The 16,103-nt window shown below is 41.6% G+C and overlaps 1 protein-coding gene across 1 annotated transcript; it reads left to right on the top strand.

Annotated features, from left to right (window-relative positions):
* The first annotated feature begins 10,368 nt into the window (after positions 1-10,368).
* On the top strand, positions 10,369-13,981 carry LOC129186630 (EMILIN-3-like). The gene is made up of 4 exons (XM_054785069.1): positions 10,369-10,745; positions 10,846-10,965; positions 11,075-11,583; positions 11,720-13,981. Exons 1-4 carry the CDS (start codon positions 10,606-10,608, stop codon positions 13,645-13,647), a joined length of 2,697 nt encoding a protein of 898 aa, XP_054641044.1. The 5' UTR covers positions 10,369-10,605; the 3' UTR covers positions 13,648-13,981.
* Positions 13,982-16,103: the final 2,122 nt, after the last annotated feature.

Below are 16,103 nucleotides of genomic sequence, written 5' to 3'. Positions count from 1 at the left end.
TCTTTATCCTTAATGATGGTTGCGACAGTCGAGCAGTTGGGACCAAAACAGTGGCCAGTGGCCGTGTCTCCTGTTGCTAAGCTTTTTATGATTTTCATTTTACAATCAGGCATCAGGCCAATGCTGAAAGAGAGCGAATAATTGGATTTAGCAATGGAAAAAAAAATCAAAATAAATTAAAGTGTTGCTCTTGACTGTTAGCAGGCAAAGAAGGTCCATCAAGAGTGTCCATTCCAGTTAATTACAGGCTCAAGTTAAGTCAAATTATTTTAAACGTGTGGGTACTAATCTTATTTTAGCTCAAACAAAAAAAAAGGGAAAGGGCTGAAACATTTGTTTTGTCAAATCTTAAAGATTAAAATTACGTCATTTATTGATTTTCTGATACACAGTAGATATCTAGTCAAAGATACGTGCTTGAGTCAAAGGTCAGATATGACTTACAATATAGTACAATATTTCTAGCAAAAAGACACATACATATGTCAGCATCAGTCATAAATGTCCTATTTCACATCCTCTCTCGGTAAAAAATAAAACAAAAGAAAAGAGAAGCCAGATTTCATTGCCCCGTTTGATACTGCGCCAAGCAATTGCTATTGTTTTCAATGACTTCATATAATGTCTGATGATACATACCCTAAAATCAATGCCCGAACCACTCAAAGTGAGCCTTCCATTTTGTCAGCTTTTGTTTTTTTCAAAATACCATAGTTTATCCAGGTTACACCAGTACATGAATGTGAGATTGGAAAACCCATGTATGAACCCAACTATTTCAATGTATGCTTACTACAGCTGCAAGTAGTTCATGCACATGACTGGAATTAATTTAGAAGCTCCAGTGCATGGTGCTTCTCTTATACTTGCATCAGCCGAGGCACACTGGCCTAATTTGACCACCCAAAGATGAAAGGAATCATGTGAATTAATCGCTTCCGCGGGAGAGAGCAGCAAAAGGACTTAAATATTAATAGACACATTTGAGATTCAACACAGAGCAGCTGCCTACCATCTTCTGTTTTAATCTCTAACACAAATTAATTTGTATTATGAGTATTTTTTTACAGTCACTTGGGACAGATTCAGGAGGTCCCACCCACTGTATTTTTAGACTGAAGTGTTAGAACATCACTGCTGCCATAAGGCAAACTTTGTATTTGAACCCTTGATGGATTGTCACAACAATTGGCAGAGAGCACATTGAAACGGTGCGGGCAGTTTCTACCTGCAGTTACCACAAGGGGGCAGTGCTACTCTGTCAGAAGTGCATGCTCACTTCTTCTCCTTTCGGCTTTTCCCTTCAGGGGTCGCCACAGCGAATCAATTGCCTCCATCTAACCCTGTCTTCTGCATCCTATTCTCTCACACCAACTACCTTCATGCCCTCTTTCACTATATCCATAAACCTCCTCTTTGGTCTTCCTCTAGGCCTCCTGCCTGGCAGTTCCTTCTACCTATGTATATATTCCCTATCTCTCCTCTGGACATGTCCAAACCATCTCAGTCTGGCCTCTCTGACTTTATCTCCAAAACCTCTAATATGTGCTGTCCCTCTGATGTATTCATTCCTGGTCCTATCCTTCCTGGTCACTCCCAGAGAGAACCTCAGCATCTTCATCTCTGCTACCTCCAGCTCTTTCTCCTGTCTTTTCCTCATTGACACTGTCTCTAGACCAAACAACATCGCTGGTCTCACCACAGTTTTGTACACCTTTCCTTTCATTTTAGCTGAAACTCTTCTATCACACATCACACCTGACACTTTTCTCCACCCGTACCATCCTGCCTGTACACGCTTCTTCACCTCTTTTCCACACTCTCCATTGCTCTGGACTGTTGACCCTAAGTACTTCAAATCCTCCACCTTCTTGATCTCTTCTCCATGTAACCTCACTCTTCCACTTGGGTCCCTCTCATTCACACACACGTACTCTGTCTTACTGCGGCTAACCTTCATTCCTCTCCTTTCCAGGGCAAACCTCCACCTCTCCAGCTTCTCCTCCACCTGTTCCCTGCTCTCACTGCAGATCACAATGTCATCTGCAAACATCATAGTCCATGGAGATTCCTGTCTAACCTCGTCTGTCAGTCTGTCCATCACCATAGCGAACAAGAAGGGGCTCAGAGCTGATCCCTGATGCAGTCCCACCTCCACCTTGAACTCTTCTGTCACACCTACAGCACACCTCACCGCTGTCTTCCAGTCCTCATACATGTCCTGCACCGCTCTGACATACTTCTCTGCCACTCCAGACTTCCTCATACAATACCACAGTTCCTCTCTGGGCACCCTGTCATAAGCTTTCTCCAGATCTACAAAAACACAATGCAGCTCCGTCTGGCCTTCTCTGTACTTCTCTATCAACATCCTCAAAGCAAATACTGCCTCTGTAGTACTCTTTTTTGGCATGAAACCATACTGCTGCTCACAAATGCTCACTTGTGCCCTTAGTCTAGCTTCAACTACTCTTTCCCATAACTTCATTGTGTGGCTCATCAGCTTTATTCCTCTGTAGTTGCCACAGCTCTGCACATCTCCCTTGTTCTTAAAAATGGGCACCAGCACACTTCTCCATTCCTCAGGCATCTTTTCATGATCTAAGATCCTGTTGAACAACCCAGTCAGAAACTCTACTGCCACCTCTCCTACACCTCTCCTAGAATTTCTCCTTCTCCTCCATCTCACATCCTACCTGTGGAGCATACCCACTAATAACATTGAACATCACACCTTCGATTTCTAGCTTCAGACTCATCACTCTATCTGACACTCTTTTTACCTCCAGGACATTCAACTCCTACTCCATTTCTCTTCCTATCTACACCATGATAGAACAACTTGAACCCTGCTAAACTTCTAGCCTTGCTACCTTTCCACCTGGTCTCCTGGACACACAGTATGTCTACCTTCCTTCTCTGCATCATGTCAACCAACTCTCTACCTTTTCCTGTCATAATTCCAACATTCAACGTCCCTACTCTCAGTCCTATACTGTTGGCGTTCCTCTTCTCTCTCTTCCTACGGACACACTTTCCTCCTCTCCTTCTTCGACCAACAGTAGTCCAATTTCCACCGGCACCCTGTAGGTCAACAGCACCGATGGCGGTCGTTGTTAACCCGGGCCTCGACCGATCCGGTAGTCATAGGTTTGATTCACATGTCTAATTTGGCAAAAGTTTTACGTCGGATGCCCTTCCTGACACAACCCTCTGTATTTATCCGGGTTTGGGACCGACACAATAAGACACTGGCTTGTGTCCTCTTGCGGCTACATTGACAAAAGCCGTGGGATACAACAAGGTACCGGTAATCATTTTTTAAAGTTTATTGTTTAAAGTTTCTGTACTTCCAAATTTTGCTGGAGAAGAAAGCTTTTCCACAAATGCACGGATGGATGAGTTTGGTGGGGAAGAATTTCACATCCCTATACCTCAACCCAATGTTCCCTCTAATTTTTCAAGTGTCTGAGCATACAAACAAGCGACCTGAGCATTCTTTGGCTCTCTGTGAGCGCCACCAGACGTGCACATTTGTAGTGTCACACCCGTCCAAAACCTGAGAACTTGAGGTAGTCCAACATCCATTCTGTGGTATTTTGTATACGAGTGGGTTCAAAAGGTCAGCAAGGCGTATTTCACAAAGTAGCTTTCATTTGGTCCACCTCAGACAAAACAAGCCGTGGAACTATCTCATCCAATTAATGATGTAAATCTTGCAGGAAACACCTAGTTTATCATTTCATTTTCCATTTCTTTTCTTTTTTTGACCATTTATTTTGTTAATTATGTCTACTGTTATTTCCTTATTTCTTTTTGCAGCAGCCTGTTCTGGTACTATTTCATTCTGGAAATGTACTTGAAAGTGATGACACATTTGCTGTATAGGTTGACTTTTGTCTAAATAAAACATGAAAATAATGTAAAAAAAAAAAAAAAAAAAAAAAAAAACTCAACTGAAAGAAACAACTACCTTCTGGTCCCTTCCGCATCATCGTGCAAACTTGGCGTAACACTTCCTGTATCCTGTAAATCCAGCCATCAAAATAAAAGCACTGCAGTACCACATGCACTGTTAAGCCACATATGTAGCCCACACTTTTCACTCAGAAAACTGGGTCAGAGCAGCCTTCATTTGAAAAAGAAAAAATCTCATCCCTATTCAACTCTTGTTCTTTTGTTCCCACACACTCCGACAGCCAGTACACATTCGAAGACTTTTTTTTTACTTTAGCTTGGTGCGTGGCTGTGGCACTGCCCGTTTGTTTCGCTATTATACGGGGTAGGAAACAACATTTAGCTCCCCTGCTCCAGTAGCTATAAGCTAACCTGCAAAACAGTGGTATGTATCAATTAACGCGCTATTAATGAATATATTGGCTACGTAAGTAAATACCTGTCAACAGGCTCTTATGATTGACTGGACAGTGTTCGTCTTTGTGTTGCTACCGCTTGTTGTCGCCTGTCACTCACGGAGTGGCATTGCAAAATGGTACAGAATAAATTATGGCTTTATTTTATTTACATTTCAGGTTGTATTTTATTTTGCTGCGCAGCAAGGATTTCTTGTGAGCTGAGAACACAACATCAGTGCGCAATTGCCTCAACCCCATCAAAGACCTTTAGGGTGAACTAGAACAGAAATGGTGAGCAGGCATTCTCTGAATGTTCCTTTGGATGAATGGACAAAAATATCCAACAGAAACACTCCAACATCTTGTTCAACGTTTTCCCAGAAGTTGCAGCTGTTATAAAAGCAGGGGTACCAACTCCTTATTTTCTTCTCTTTCTGGTTATGGCCATGTGTCGGAATAGGTACCGATACTCGGTTCCATAATGCAAACTTTAGCGGTAGCAACCAGACAGGAAAAAAGTAGCTATTGTTGCCTCATGTCGGTGCTAAATTAATGCAGACTCCTACAACAAGTTCTTGAAGGTGATGCTGTCCAAGTAACGTCTTGTAAGTCCCAAAAGAGGAAGACAGAGTCTGACTCTCTTTATACCATTTATTGCTGACTTCAATACGCCAACATCGGTGCTCAGTTCCTTCACCACAAAAATATTTCGCTGTTGTGTTCTTTACAACAGTAACATTAACACTTTGTTCTGACAACGAATCATGGTCGAATTATTGTTATTTTTTCTATTATAATTTTTAAAATATATATATATAGAAATATATAAATTTTAAATATATATATATACTTATTTATTTATTTATTTATTTATTTATGCAGTTTTTAAAATAATTTTTAACATTCCTGTTCTGTATACATGCTGATTTTAATGTGATAATTATGACAGTGTTGTGGGTTTTAGTTCATATTGGTTAATTTATTAAGTATTTCAGTTTTGTTCAACCCGCATGTCACAAACTACAAAATTCTGTAAAAATAAAAAGGCATTGTTTTCAGCCATTGTATCATTTTTTTTTAAGTACAGGTTCGGGCACCGTTTAGCACTAGTACTCTTTCAAAAGTATTAATTTGGAACTGGTATTGAATAAAATGAAGACTACAGTAATCCCTCGTTTATCGCGTTTAATTGGTTCCATACCTGATCATGGTAAGTGAATTTGCGCAAAGTAGGATTCCATATTTCTAAATTTAATATTTTTGTATTCAGAGCATAAGAAACTTGTTTACGGCCGTCTACATACAGTTTTTAACAGTCCTCTTCACATGAAATAACACCCCTATAGTGTCCTTTAAACTAGTAATACCCAGTACAGCAGGTGAAATAGGAGTAAATAAGCCACGACATAAATGAGACTTGTGCTTGTGTGTTAAATGTGTTCCCTAGGGGGCCTGAAAGAGAGGTGGACAGGAAGTGACGCCGGAAGTTCAGAGCTGAGTTTCAGCTTTGCGTGGTAAACGGCCCATGTTTTTATGAGCGATTTTTATTCCAGATTGTGAGTTAATTGTTGTGAGATAATTCAAACCTGCAATAAAAGCCCGTTGTCCCGGCGATCAAGCCTGATGTCTTGTGTGTTTCATCAAACATTATATTAACACTACTGACATCTAGTGACCAGTGTGGAGTATTACATTTCATTAAAGTCTCTGAATGTGTCTTTTGAATACCTTTTATTTGTATTTTAGTTCAGGTAGCCATTTGTATGCTTGAAAATGCTTAATTTAGGCAAAAAATATGTAACATTTACTTCAATATTTTTTTTACTAATAATAGCCCGTATTCAACCACAAAACAGCATGATTTATTAATTACTATATTATGATTAAAAGCATTTAAATACATTATATATAGCAGTTGGGGAAGAAATATATAGGCCTAATAAAGGTTATGTGTTAGCTGAAACCACAGATGTTGCTTGAATTACTACGTAAGGATGTTTAAAAAAGAAAGAGACTTTGGTACAAAAGCTTTGAAATAACTGAGAATGTCTTTCTAAAGAGACCACAGGCATTGTGGAGGTTTGTATGTGCGCGTGCACATGGGTTTGTTCAGATGTGTACACATTGCCTTGAGCCTGGCGACAGCAAACACACTAATCCTCTTGGCTAATGTGCGAAGTGTGCCTTGACCTCTGTCTTACCATGTGGCCTCCAAATGAGGTTTGTTCAGGACAATGTTTGTCTGACCAAATTTGCCAGTTTAGTCATTTATTCTGTCAACATTGATGCCTCCAAATAAGCTTATAACCATCAAAAAGCAAAAATACAAAACTACATTAATATGGAGTTGAACAAAAAACAGATTTCTGGGTGCTCTGGCACAGGAAACCAAATCCAGATTTGTGAAGTGTTGAGACCAATTACTGTTGTTTGTTCTTTTACACGGCTGTGAACGCACAAGGGCGGATATAGGATACTTAAAACAAACAGTGCCACAAGGTCAATAAGAAGTACCTTCTCAAGTTCTGAAGTCCCAAGACAAGCACAGCATGCGCAATGCACAATTTTCTCTGTATGCAATTTAATTTCGCATCTGATTGTGAAATATGACCTTCTATGATACCTGGAATGCATTTTGTTTGTGTCAGGTTACCTCATATGGTGCCAGTCAAGCAATAGAATAGATTTGCAAGATACGTGACAACCGCATATGCCAGACGTTTGTCATTATGATTCCCACATTATTCATTGAGAAAGTAAGAATAATTATGAGAAATTCTCACAATGTTAAAAAAAATACATAACCACTACCGCTGAGGTAAAAATGCACAAAACACACAAAACAGCCAATAAGAATGAGTCTGTGGTTTTGGTTTTGCAGGCAAAGCTACACGGTTGGATAAAATCATTCTTTCGTCTATTAAACCTAAATTAAATGGGCAGACGTATTCTTTGCAAAGAACATTAACTGCATAATCATTTCATCAAACACAAATTGAAAAGGCTCTACTGCCATCCAACCACTTTGCTATATCATCCAAGTTAAAATGATATGCACTGACATATTGCCGAAACAAGCCGCCTTGGCTCAAAAGACACATAAAGAGATTTACAGGCTGGCTCAGAATGTGGGCAGCGAGTGTTAAAATTAAATAGGCACCAAGAAAATTAGAAAGGGCTCAATCACCCAAAGTCATTAATTTCATATACTCGTTTATTCTCATTGCATGAGTGTTTGATTGATTGTGTGTCCAGCACAAAGTCAAAGAAAAACAGTATCTGTGGATTCTCTCCTTTTTCCAGGCTGACTCAATAAGGCCTCACCCTGTTCTCAATGTGGCAATGTCAAGGGCAGCCTTAGCCTGACACAGGAGGTAAAAGAGGCATGTGAGCAAAAACAGTTGGAACTGTGTGATGCCATTCAGGGAGAACTCAGGGTGGAGCCGCCACCACGCTGCAGAATAAAGCTGCACTTGTTCCCCCCGACCAGAACATTGGAGCATGGATGCTGCGTGCTCTGCGGCATGTTCTACCTCCTACAACGAGAGCTTGTTTACAAATGGAGAAGAAAAGGTGTGCCCTGGGAAAAAAGTAGTTTGCACTAAATATAGCCCCACACGCTCAGCACAGGGTGTTAGCAGGTAAAAGAGGTGGGTCATGGCACAAACAGGATACAGGAAATTGGCTTCAAAGATATCATCAAAAAAAATGGCTGCACTTGTTCAAAATTCGGTAATATCATAGGCTGAAGTCAAATACTTGGGTTGTCTTGAGACACCCTTGTCACGAGATGAGACAAGGCACGAGACAAGACGGGACGACATTTTAACATGAATTTTAAGAAAAGTTCAATGAAAAAACAGACGTTTTTATTCAACCACAGAGTCACAAAACAATGCAGGTGTGTTTGGAAATGTCCCACACATTGACGCTCAAAGATATTATTGTCAATATTTTCTCAGACCAAATAAACCACTGTTATGATAATATACTGTAGAACAATAATAAAAAAAATAATAATATAGGTTACTATTTTTCTCTTATCTACTTTGTCTATTTACGTCATGGCTGTCCAGCTGTCCTTTGATATTTGTAATAAAAAAACAACAATTTTTGATCAAAAAACAACCTATACATACATTATACATAATTAAAGATTAGTTATTAGTATCAACATTTTAGCTTTTTCTAATTACATTAAGCCTTTTTGCTCTGTTTTCCTCTTTTGCTTGGTTTTTGTTTATTTTATTTCTGCAATGAGCTCCTGCGCCACACTTTGGACACCCATGCATGTTTTGCCTCAGATGCTTGCTTGTATTGAATTATCAAAAAAATGCATGACAAAAGAAACAAACGCGCACCCTTACTCGTTAAATATAGCGACAATGTTGCTAAAGTGTCAACATGGATCTCTATATATGAGGTGTATTATGAAATGGAACTGGTGATACTTAAAAGTTGGCGCTGAGCCAAATGTAATGAGCGTCTTTAGAACTGCTCGGTGATTAAGGGTCAAGTCCGAACATATACGTGGGTTGATATGACAAATCTTAGGTAAAATTGATCTAATGTAGAATTACTGCAGCTTCTACTTGGACATCAACAAGTAGCAAGCAGCTGCTAAAAACAGCCACACGTCACTCGCTGACGACGCTGTGAACAGCAAGAAGCGGTTGGGTGTGCATAAAGCAGTTAAAGTGCACTTTCAATAATGCCTTGCACACTGCCACTCCCATATTACTGTACTATTATTGATAGTAGCGACCCCATAGTTCACAGTCTGAATGGCTTCTGGCTTCCCTGTTCTCGCGATACAGCTTTCCTCCAAATGAGAAATCTCGCCGCGTTTTAATCTCACCCCTAGGAAACACTGTAACAAAGTCCCCACACATGCAATAAAAACATCACAAGAAGTGACAAAAGTAATAGCCATCTTCAAATGTCCTTCATATAATAACTCAATCCTCAACGTTTGTCCAAGCTACACTTTACCTTGCAAAAAGTATTGTATCAATGCAGCAGAATCCACAGTTCAAGTCCAAACTGAATAATAACTTTAAAACCTAACTATAGCCTTCATATGATTTTATTATAGTCTTACAATGGCTCCCTCAAACTTCAAACAGTGATTGCGACTGCTTTAATACATTTATGAGACATAAGCACTTTGAAATTGGCCGTATCAAATTGCTAGTCAGCAACTTTCAAGTGGAAGCTGTCCAAGCTGGTTAGCTTTCAATACAGAGAGCAGTGAACTTGTTCAACTACACAAAGACTTGCATTATAATGTGAAAGGGGCAAGGCACTCGCAAGTGTGGTTGTGCACAGAAGTGTTTGTGATTATTTGCTCCAGATTCTGGAGGTTTACTGTTAGATTGGGGGTCAGACCCCGTCAATGTGCACGTGTCAAAGATTTCAAGATGTTCGGCAGATTTGATGGCTTCCAGAGCTAGTTTGTGCGTTGTGAGACCTACATTTGGACATTTTTGACCTGAGTAAGAAGGCAAAAAGTTACTAAGTGCAATGTGTTGTGTTCTATGTTCTATTATAACAATGTATTTAGTCATGTTACGTGACAAAAAAAACTATAACTGGGGTGTGCAAGGTAACATTGAAGGAGATTCGTAATTTTCAACTTTAGTATAATTAACACATTATTTCCTTTTTTGTTAAAATAAGTACATAAAAATAGCATTAGTATTTTTTTATTTATGAGTATAGTATTTCTATGAGTGCAGGGCATAAGAGAGGTTCAAAAGCATGAATTAAATGTCTTCTCATCTTGCACTATTTACTCATTCTAAACACATTACAGACAACACTGGGATTTGTGCACTCTCAATCTGCCTCTTTTTCTCTTTCTGCTTTGTAATGATGCCAACACTGATATATACCAACGTGAAGAGTTACTTTACCATTCAACAAATATACGACAAGTAAAAAAAAAAAAAAAACTCACTCCTTTTCTTCAGTGGCACCCTGGTGTCACACTGAGGGTGGTGTGGGAGGAGATATGTAAATAGCGCCTTTGGGGTCCTATTAGTGGCACCCAAACTCACAGTGCACTGTTGTCACTTTGACATACTCCACCACAGTCACTCCCTTGGACAGGATCAGCATTCTGCTTTACAGCACAGAGAGAGCTTTTCAACCTGTACATTTTGACATATTGCAGTTAATGGATGTGTTTTCTTCTTCTGTGAGGGTATTTTTATTTTTATTTGGAACACAGGTATACTTGTAATTTATAATGGCAGCAAGTCTTTTTGTAGCAATGATGCTCTACTTGTCAATGGGAGAGGCGAAGCCATACAGACCAGTCCATTACAGCGACTACACAACTGGAATGATTCAGCACCACGAGCAGGGGAAACCTACCAGCATACACAAGTAAGCGCTGGTTCTCTCATCTGTCAAGTCTACATTGCTTCACTTTAATTCAGCATGACCATGCTGAATTTGTGGCTTGACACATTCCCCTCTTTGACAGGAATCACTGCGCTTATGTGATTGAAAAGACAGTGTCCTTCACTGTTCAGGACGGTGCGGCCCCATATGTTAAAGCTGAGTACAACAAGTGTTCCTGGCATAAAAAATGTCCAACTCTTCTGTGAGTGAAGTTATTATACAACATTATTGCTTGGCTATTTCTAATATATTCGCAGATGTTTTTTGATTGACATTCCACAGTCTGGTAACGTATTGTTCGTTCTTCCCAGGTATCGCCTAATCTACAAACCTATCTATAAAGTGGCGCATAAAACTGTCACAGAACTTGAGTGGCGCTGTTGTCCTGGGTATTCTGGCTACGGCTGCATTGAGGGTCCCCCATCTTACCAACATCCAATGAAAAGCATGCCACCATTTAAAGGTCCACCATTCAAAAGCCCACAGTTCATAGGACCACCATACCAAGGTCCCATGTTCAAGGGTCCCATGTTAAAGGGCCCACCCATGAACCCTCCTGTCAAAACCAAGCCATGGAATCAACCCAAAGAACCTCCTACCAGTCGTTTTAACTCGTACCCAATGCATCATGTTGGACCGCCAAGGTCATCCAGCTATCCAGACAACTCTTTTGAGCCTTATCCAGATGCACATGAACCTGTACCACACCACAAGGAAGAACACCGCACAGAGCATGAACAAGAACATGAGCTGAGACAGGGACCAGAGGAGCATATTCCAGAAGAAACCCTTCCTCCTACTGATGGCCAACAAGCTGAAGGTGAATCTTAAATCTAAAACCGTTGGTTCATGATTTGACTATGCATTTATTCTGGTTGCTCACCTGCTAGCATTTTCTTTGTACAAAATGTGACTGATATTGTTATAATACTAAATCTCTTCCCTTATTATTTTAGGCCATGCTCTAGACAGTGAGACAGAGGAACGCATATATCGAATGGAGGAGGATGTGCAACGTCTAAACCAGGGTTTGGAGAACCTGAGAGGAACCGTGAATGGCCTGGAAGAGAGCCTTAGAGCCTCACTGAGAGAGGATGCCAACAGGATGTTGTCAGCTCTGCTCTCTGCTGCCCCTAGCCCTCTCTCTGCCCCCCCTGTAGCCTCGAGCCCCTCCACGGTAGGCTTTGTTGAGATTCCTGGGGGGGATCCTGAGGCACACGGCCTCGATGGCAGACATGTGTTTCCCGGACTTTCCAAACTAAATGGAAGAATAGAAGAGCTCAGTACGGAGCTACAAGCAAAGACAGCTGAGCTTCAGGAGCTGAAAGCCACAGTAATGACACATGATGGGGCTTTGAAGAAAATGTCAATTAGAGAGGGGGTTGTATCGGACTCTGAACATCTTGGGGGGCAAGACCAAAAATCTACAGAGCAGATGTTGGATGCCAAATTGAGTGCCGCTAGGACAGACATTTTGGATGGGCTTGAAAAGCATGTGGAGAGTGCAGAGAGTCGATGTGTGGAGAAAGCAGAAGATGTACGTCGACAGTGTCAGAAGGAGCAAGGTCAGAGGCAGGAACAAATGGAAGATACTCTGGCAGAAAGTACAACTGACTTGAGGGCAGAGCTCAGAAGGCTCCGGGCAGAGGTGCAACATTTAAACACGCTAGAAAGCTGTTGTGCTACAATGAGAGGACTCGGTGAAAGGGTGGAGTTTGTGGAAACATCTGTGGTCGGCCTCAATCAGTCCCAGAAGCACCTAAGAGTGGAGTTGGGAGGGCATAAAGACCACATAGAGGGAATGCTGGAAGGGCGTCTAAAATATGTAGAGACTAAGCTCAACCTGACTGGGCAACTTAAAAGCACACAGCCCGAAAAGAGGAGAAGTGTCTCAGATAAAGCTGAAACAGGACAAGGCCTTGAGGCCAGAATGGACGACAAGTTAAGAGAACTGGAGGGACGTCTACTGACGGCTTTGGAGGAACTGGGTAATGCCACTGCCCCTGCACTCCTAGAGGGACATGCTGTTCCAACCCTGGAGACAGAGTTGGTGTCCCTTCGGGGAAGACTAGAGATGGATGTGGACAGAGTGCAAAAGCATCTGAGCAACCTTGAGATTCTCTGCTCGACCTCATGTTCCTCACCTAACAACCCCACAATCATCCAAGGGGACTCTGTTGTTGGCACAGCAGAGGATCAGAATGCAGTGGGCTTACTAGAAAAGCATGATGAACGTTTGAACAGCCTCAACATCACACTGCAAAACATCATGAGGCATATAACTGACAAAGAGGACCAACACAAAGAAGGTGAGCTCACAATTCTCAGGTTAAATGTTCACTCAGTTAATTGCACGCTAAAAGGCCTTCAGGACTCGCTGGGGACAGTCGTCAACCAGGTGGGTCAAGTAAACAGCTCCTGGCATGAGAGAGAGTCACGTCTGGCCCGACAGATGAAGGGTGTGGTCCAACTGGTTGGACATCAAGCTTCCATGCTTGGGGCTGGGGAGCGCAAACTGACACGACTTAAGGGTGAGATACAGGAGATGAAGAGGCGGCTCGCCGAGGAGGTCAGAGGCTGTCGGAGCACAGCTATGGGGGTACAAAAAGAAGTAACAGAGGTTGGTGGGCGTGTTGCTAATGTTGAGGACCAGTGTAAAGGCCTTAATTATTTAGCAGAAGATCTGGAGAGAATCAGAGAAGAGTTGGAGAGACAATCAAATGGGTTTCTCCTGCAATTTAATGGAACTCTATCCAGCCATTCCCAGCAGTTGTCTGAGCTGAGAGATGAAATCCGAAACTGCACCACAAAGGTAGAGTCAGCACAACAGAGTTTAGGGTTTGAGGCCGAGTCACAACGAGGGGACACTTTCACTTCAAAGTAGATCTGTTCATAAAGTAATAAAAGATAAATAAAAGATGAATAAAGGGTACATAATCTGGTGGTGGTGGAGGTCCATTAACATGTCTTTTTTGTTTCCAAAAACAAAGGTTTTATACCTGCACTGACGTACAGTTTTAAATGCTGCATACTATTTGATACAGCAAACTCTGACTGCACTCTTACGATTGTGAAAAAACATTTACTTGACTCACGAAGGTGCTAGAGCTGTTTGTTGTTGTATTGTTGTCTACCATCTTTTTGAACAACCAGTGACAGTGGTTGACCTAAACTACAGCAAAGTGCATCTGTGTTACTGTGCTGTTTACATGCATTAAAACCCGTAATCCTTATTTAAATGTTATTTAAAATGTTTACACGATGTTCTTGTTTTTATACTTTCTTATGTCTAGACTACAAAAACACATGATGATTTTTTTTATATTACCGGATGTATAACGTCCCTCATTCTTTCTTCTTGTTCCCTTGTGTATTTGTACCTTAGGGTTGCTCAACACTGAAATAAATGTTATTTACTGTTCAAGCTTTTTTGTGTACCATATCTTTTCTAAAAGCTACAGTCTATGACACAAACAAATAACTTTTAAATAATTTATTTTAGATTTTTTTTTTTTTTTATATGAAGCAATGAAATCTGCTGCTACAGGGAGGGAAGCATTCCATATGAGGGCGTCAGGGAGAGGGAAATACTTATTTGGCTATTGCTGGAGAGCACAGTTAAAAACCTGGCTTCCAAAAATTATGTTTAGAGGAAAGACCTTGTCTTATAACCAAGGAGTCATTTAGTACATTAACCTTGGACTCCTCTCCGCATTACAAATCCAGTGTCCGGCATCCACTACACTGCATTACATTCAGCATTCCAATCGGGAAGGGTTTAGGTGACCTTGCCTTCTCTTTCCTTGACAAATAGCCATTAAAATGACTGCTCTATAGGGGATGAGCTCACTTACTGCATTCATTATAAACACTGCAGCCTGGGATATCTATGGAATAAAAACTAATGACATGCCACTGTGGAAATGAAGACAGAAAGAAAAACATAGGTTAGCACATTCCTGCAGGTAGAGCTGGGTGACAAGGGGGAACAAAAATAAGCCGTTGTAATGATGCTGGTTGTCACACATGCACATACACGAAATCACAGTGGGGCATGCATGGAAAGTGTGATGACAGCATTAAAAATATACCGTAGATGTTTTTTTCTTACATTTTCAACCAGCAAGACAAAATAAAATTCATTCTAAGGTTTTTTTCATTACTTCTTCAGTATTTATTCCATTTATTCTTACAGCTCTCACAGCATACACAGATTAATCTAGTTTGTTTCCAAGTAGGCGCTTGGACAGACAGGACTGTCTGGGTTGGGGCAAATTTGTCTTGTCTGACTCAGTCTTTCCACTGCTCACTCATGGATACGATTTTGAGTTATGCTCAGGGCACAACTCACAGACTGTCACCGAGCGTGGCATGCACTCAGATCTCACAACACAAAGCTGGCACAAACAAGGAGGAGAGAGAATATCTGAGCAAACAGAGCACTGAGGTGGTTTCAAAGGTGACTCACTTTATAGAGTGTCCTAGCTTAAGGTTTGTCTTTGTCCTCATGATCATGACGGTCAGAGACAGTTTGCATGTCGGCTCACTGTCAAGGAGGCCTAGTAAGTGTAAGTATAACCTCACCTGTACAGTATGGATTGTACATTGTATTGTAAGGACAAGACTTCATGAGGCACCACAATTAGCTGGCTGTTAACAAAATCGTTCTGTGCAGTGTGCAGCGTTCAGTGTATTGGTCCCATATCAACACCGGATCCCCCCAGGACTGTGTACTATCCCCCTTGCACTTCTCCTTTTACACCAACTGCTGCACCTCCAGCCATCAGTCTGTAAAACTTATCAAGTTTGCAGACAATACCACCCTCATCGGCCTCATCCTGGACGGTGATGAGTCTGCCTACAGGAGGGAGGCCTCCCCCCTCACCCTGACAGACTCTGCCATCTCCATTGTGGATTCCTTCTGCTTCCTGGGCACCACCATAACCCAGGACTTCAAGTCAACTCATCAAAAAGGCCTGGGGTGGCAACTGAGGAAACTCAAGCTGCCAACCTATATGTTGGAGTTCTACACGGCCATCATCAAGTCCATCCTCACCTCCTCCATCATTGTGTGTGCTGGGAACACTGCCAGGGACAGGCACAGACTAAAGTGCATTGTGCGTGCTGCTGAGAAGGTGATCGGCTGCAGCCTCCCATCTCTCCAGGACCTGTATGACTCCAGGACTCGGAGACGTGCAGGCCGGATCACAGCTGACCCTTCTCACCCTGGGCACAATCTGTTTGTCCCTCTCCCCTCAGGCAGGAGGCTATGCTCTATTCGGAGTAAAACCTCGCGCCACAAAAACAGCTTCTTCCCCTCTGCCATCGGACTCATGAAAA

This window comes from Dunckerocampus dactyliophorus, chromosome 1, assembly GCF_027744805.1.
Source record: "Dunckerocampus dactyliophorus isolate RoL2022-P2 chromosome 1, RoL_Ddac_1.1, whole genome shotgun sequence".
Lineage (NCBI taxonomy): Eukaryota > Metazoa > Chordata > Actinopteri > Syngnathiformes > Syngnathidae > Dunckerocampus > Dunckerocampus dactyliophorus.
This window is presented reverse-complemented; position numbering and strand designations above follow the sequence as displayed.